This window comes from Coloeus monedula (assembly GCF_965178545.1).
Source record: "Coloeus monedula genome assembly, chromosome: 19".
NCBI lineage: Eukaryota > Metazoa > Chordata > Aves > Passeriformes > Corvidae > Coloeus > Coloeus monedula.
The window spans coordinates 4713837-4719476 of NC_138799.1; the positions used below are offsets into that span (position 1 = coordinate 4713837).

At 62.0% G+C, this 5640-nt stretch overlaps 1 protein-coding gene across 1 annotated transcript; it reads right to left on the bottom strand.

The window, feature by feature from the left end:
* Positions 1 to 407: 407 nt before the first annotated feature.
* Positions 408 to 5337, bottom strand: UBALD2 (UBA like domain containing 2). The gene is made up of 3 exons (XM_082293810.1): positions 5174 to 5337; positions 4511 to 4573; positions 408 to 1551 (listed from the first exon to the last, which is right to left on the bottom strand). Exons 1-3 carry the CDS (start codon positions 5291 to 5293, stop codon positions 1231 to 1233), a joined length of 504 nt encoding a protein of 167 aa, XP_082149936.1. The 5' UTR covers positions 5294 to 5337; the 3' UTR covers positions 408 to 1230.
* Between the last annotated feature and the right edge of the window lie 303 nt (positions 5338 to 5640).

The following is a 5640-nucleotide window of genomic DNA, read 5'->3' on the forward strand; positions in this document are numbered from 1 at the left end:
GCAGAGGGGGGAAACTCACAGGGCATCATCCCCTCCCCAAGTGCTCCCACAGTGCCAAGGCCTGAGGGGGGGCTCATCCATGCAGGGCCCAGGTTGCTGGGGGGGCTTCTGCAAGCTGTGGGATTTTGTGAGGGGACAGAAAGGGGTGTTGGCTGTACCCCGTGGCACATGGGGGCTCCTCGCTGTGCTGACACAGCACCCCCATGGCCCTGGGTCTTCCCTTCCCTCTGATCCCCCCTCTTTGGGGACAGCAGTGGTGGCTTGTGGAGGCAGAGCATGGACTCGGGGCAGCTCCTGGGGGACCCAGTCCCCACTGGTGACACTGTGTCACAGGGGGGTCACCCTGATTCTCAGTGCCCTGCCAGGGACATCCTCCCAGCAGAGAGAAAAGGCAGGGACAGCTGGTGTTAAAAAAGTGATTTTTTTTTTTTAATTTTTATTATTTTTAAATTAATAAAAAACCTTCAACCTCTTTTTTGCTGGGTCTTTTTTTCTTTTTTTTTTTTTTTTGTCTGTTTTTCTGTTTGTTTTTTTTAAGCAACATTGATTTGAAAACTAAAAAACCCCCAGCTCCCCCGTGCCTAGGGAAGCGCCACAGAGGGCGGTCACAGAGACAGGGGGACATCACCTTGACAAACCCCCAGGCCCTGGGGGTGCTAAGGGAGGGAGGACGGGGTTGGGGACAAGTCCAGGGGGGGTCTGTGCAAGAAGCCGGGCTGAATTTCGGGAGCTAGAGAGCTGCATTTGCTCTGGGCACTGCAACATGTGCCCAGGAAAGCCAGAGCTGGGGAGGGTATCCAGTGGCTCCACGTCCGTGTGGCCGTGATTTGGGGTGCCAACAGCTGCCTCCATCCATTTATTTTTGTTATTCCTGTCCTCCCCTTCCTGCTCCTGCCCCGATGTAGAGATGCTGGGTGGGGGTAGAGCCACAGGGAAAACCCCCCAGACACCCAGCAGCTGCCTCCACGCTGCTGCTCCTTCTCTCTGGATTTATATACATTAGATATATTTATATATTATAGTTATATATCTTAAAAAAAAAAGGGGAGGGGAGTAGAGAGCAGCCAGAGGCTCTCATAGGTCAGTCCCTCCCTGGCAGCATGTGCTCCCCCCCCTAAAAATAATAATAAAACCTAGAAAATTATTCCAGTGCGTTTCTCGGCGAGCCCCTGCTCCCAACGCCCTGGCCCGGCCCCCCCCGACCCCCCCAACCCTCTGCCAGCCCCAGCCTTATCTCTGACCATCCATGGTGGCCACGGCTTTCTGTGGGGGGGCAGCGGGCGGGGGGGTGGGTGGCCAGGAGGGCTGCGGGTGGTGCAGGTGGTGGTGGAGGCCGTGGGTGGTGGGCGAGGATGGGGGCAGCCAGGCAGGCTGGTGGCTGGGGGGCGAGGAGGCCCAGAAGGGGCTGAAGCTGCCCGGGGGGGAGCAGGCCATGGAGGTGATGGGGCTGTTGCTGCTCTGCAGGCTCTCCGAGGTGCGCAGCTTGGAGAACATGGCCAACGCGTCCGGGAAGTTGGGCGGCGTGGCCGGCGTGTTGCTGGGGGTGCACATCTGCAGGGCACAGGAGAACGGGGGTGTCAGCTCACTCACGGGGGCTTTTGGGGTTCCCAACCCACCCACAACAGCCAGAGCCATCCTGCCTGTATCCCACACCTGGCACTCCCCCAGATCCAAGGGTTGGTGTGGTCCCAAGGGTCTGCGTGGCTCCCCCAAAGGTGTGGGGGCTGCCTGGGGAGAGGCTCCAGTGAATCTGGGAAGGACATTTTGGACCATCCATGATGCTCAAAGCTCATGGATGAGGCAGGAGTAGCACAAAGGGGTCCAGTATGGTGGGTGAGGAGGCTGCTGGGGTCCTACCTGGCCCCACAGGACCCCCCTTCCACCCAGTTTCCTGACCTCCTTCCCCTTCACACCCCATTAAGGCGGAGAGAGCAAAAGGCAAGCAGGGCCCCCCCAGTTCCTGGTACTGCCCCTGCCTTCTTGGTACCCAGCTAAATTTAGCATCTGGACAGTGACAGATCCGTCCCTTTTTCCAGCAGAGGAAAAATCCACCAGGGAGGACCCAGCCCTGCACAGAGGCTCAGGGGCTGGCACAGGGACCCCAAATCAGCAAAGAACGTGCTGAACTGAGAATGGGGGAGGTGCTAAAAGGGGAATAGGGGTGTGTATGCAAATTCCCATGAGGCTGCACACACAGCAAGGGGCTTGTGGGCAGGGGGATGCACTGGCAGGGGATGCCTGGACATGGGGGTGGTGCATGCACAGGGGGACTTCACCCCTCTGGTTAAATCCATCCCAAATCCCTGTCGCCTTCCTGGAGCCACAGCTCCTGTGGGATGCCTGTGGGGACTCTGAGCAGAGTTAAGGGGCTTGGACAGTGTCTGCTGCCTTTAGCAAGGGGGGATTGAGACGTTTCTGATGGGGAATAGCTGCTGCCTCTCCCCCCTTCCTGGGGCTCATCCCAGGATTTGCTCCTGGCTGGTGCTCAGCAGCCTCCTGCTGCTCCCCAGCACCGGCCAACACCTAAATCCCTCTTACAGGTTCCTCCTCATCCCCAACCCCACTACTTGTAGTGATGCTGGGATCAGAGGAGAAGCGGCCAAACCCTTGCTGGGGGGCCCAGGCCCCTGAAGTTGGGGTGCTCCCCCAGCCTGGGGGAAGCAGTAGCTGGCTCCCATCAGCCTGTGGAGCTGGGGCACCCCAAAAATGCAATCATGGCCTGGCTGGTACTAAACAGGTTCGTAGTTAACCAGGGATATTCCTCCACAGAACTCATTTCAGAGCTCAGCCTGAAGTGATGCTAATCCAGCTTTTGCTTTTTAAATTAACCCATAAATTTGGCAGGATCTGAAAAGATAGTTGTTGAAAAAGAAAAAAAAAAACAACAAACCCCAAAAACCTTAAATTCGCTGTGTTTTGGAAAAAACCCACCACCACCAGAGCCAGCCCTGGAATGATGCTGGACACAGCTCTGAGCTTCTGGCGTGATGTCTGCGAGATTAATTTGAAACATTAATTAAAAAATAAGAATTGCCACATAATTATTGCCTTCTTCCTCCAACACATCTTGAGGAAAGCTCTTGGCTGTCAGAGGGTCAGTCACTGACACCCCAAACAGCTCTGATGAGTCCTGACCCCACAGCCTGGCATCTGTGGGGCTTTGGGGAGTTGTGGGGAGCCCCCCATGGGGTGGGGGTGATGGGGACAAGCCCCCCCCCCCCCCCATCAAACCACAGCCACACTCGCAGCTTTGTTCTCTGACGCTTGAAAAAGAAATAGAAACTGCAACCACAAAACTCCTCATCTCACCCCTGCCCCGAGCCGTGTGGGGCATTTCAAACTGCACAAATCAGGATGCTGGGGGGAGGGAGGGGGGGGAAGGAAACACTGAAAAAAACTCCCCAAACCAGGAGTATCTGGGGAGAAGGTAAAAGGTATTTTGACACCACGTGGAGCACAGGGTGTTATGAAAACGTTGTTGAGGAGGGGGAGAACCGAGTGGCTCGGCTGATGGGGGGCACGGGGCCTGTCACGCTGGGGTGAGTGGCGGGTCCCTGCGCAGGGATGGGGCCGGGGTGGGTTTCACCAGCCCTGCTTTGCATCCCGCTTCCGGCAGCCGCCCCACAGGAATTGTCCCGATCAGGCTTTCGGTGTGAAAACACAGCGAGGCCTGGATGTGCCCGCGGCTCCCGCTGCTCCCCCGGCCCCTCTCCCACCGGGAACGGGGCTTTGCCATCAGCAGACCCTCTGCAAGCTCCCCGAGGCGGCACGAAAGCGTGCGGGGTGAGGAGGAATTGGAATAAAAGGGCTTTTAGTGGGAGCTGGCCGACAAAACGACTTTCTCCGAGGGAAAGGGAGCGCTCGCTGCCGGCAATGCCGGGCCGGCCGGCGATTCCCGATGGAACGCGAAAAGGGGGAAAATTCGGCTTAACCCAGATCCGCTCCTTCCCCCAGCTCGGCACTGTTTAGTTCCCTCAACACGGGGTGGGGGGGGCAGCGGGGGAGAGGGAAAACAAAAAAGACAACCCCCCCCAAGAAACACAAAACAAAACACCCGGAGGGGAACAACTTCCTCCCTTTGGCCAAGGGGATGTGCCCTCGGCCAAGGTCAAGTGCCGTGGGGGGAAAGGGGGCAGGCAGACGTGGCCCCCCCGGCCTGGGGAGCCTAAGTTACAGCGCGATGCTCGCCGAGACAAACTATTTCCTGGCAGACATTTTAGCTCGTGTTTACATTCTCCGGCTGCGTGTTCCTGCGGGCGCCCAGCAATATGGCTGGCAGGGAGCTGACAGCTCCGAGGGCTGGGGGCTGCAACCCCTCGGGGGGCTTGGGGGGCCTGATTTGGGGGGGGCTTGTCTGGGGGGTCGTGGGGTGGGTGGTGCTTGTAGGGGTGGGCGGGTAGGGGGGGATTGGTCGGTGCTGGGAAGGGTCTAGAGGCGTTTTTGGGGCTGGGGGCGTTGGGGAGGGGATGGGGTGGTGCAGGGGGGAGGGAGGGGCAGGGGTCCCACTTACCATCTGGGGGGGGTGGTGGCTGCTGGGAATGTTGGTCTCCTGGAAGAAGGCGCTGAGGGCTGTCTGTGGGGACAAGCTGTCAGCTCCAGCCCACCCGAGACAAAGGGGGAGGGAAAACACGGACCCCCCAAAGCTCACCCCGCAGCCCCCCGCTCTCTCCCACCCCCGCGGGACCGCCCGGAGGGGCACCCGGGGTGCCCCCAACCCCGCCAGGCCTAGGGACTGCCCTTCACCGGACCCACCGGAGATCGTGTCCCCCACGCACACAGGGGCTCCCACGCCAGGGGGGACACCCCAAACCCCGTGTTTGCACCCCCCCCTCCCTCCCTCCCAGCGGCACCCCCATCCCCAGATCGGAGCCCGAGGGAGGGGCCGCGGCCCTGGGCCGCAGCTCGGGTTACGGCCCGGGTATAAATAGACCCGGCGGAGCTCGGGGCCGATCGCCCCCTCCCCCGGCCCGGCGTGGGTGCCGGGGGGTGCGGGCAGGACCCCCCAAACCCAGCCACGCGTGTCGGCGGGCCGGGGCCGCACGGGCCTGCCCCCACCCCCACCGCCTTCCGCCCCGCGGCTCTGCGGGCAGGCGGGCGTGCGGACTGGGATCTGGGGTGTCCCGGTTCGCGTGCGGGTTATCCCGATCCGTGCCGGTGGCGGCCCGTCCCATACCTCGAACTGCCAGTGTGCCGCCTGCAGCAGCTGCTTGGCCTGGTCGGCGGCGCAGCCGGCCGCCAGCACGAATTGGTTGATCATCACCTGGTGCCGCAGCTCTTCCATGTTCACGGACATGGCGGGGCGGCCCCGGCCCCGGCCCCGGCCCCGGCCCCGGCCCCGGCCCCGGCCCCGGCCCCGGCCCCGGCCCCGGCCCGCACCGCCCGGAGCGCCCCGCGCCCGCCGCGCCCGCCGCGCTTCACCGGGGGGACCGGGGGGGCGCCTCTGGCCCCGCCCCCGGGCGCTGATTGGTCACCGCCGCGCCCCGCGCCCCGCCCACCGCCGGCTTCGAACCTTCCAGCTGCCCCGGCGCCTCCCCATTGGCCGCCGCCTGTGTTTTGGCTGCAGGCGGCGCCGCGATTGGCTGGAGGGGCGCGGAGGCGGGGCCAGGCGGGAGGGAGCAGGGGTGGGCCGGCCGCTGATTG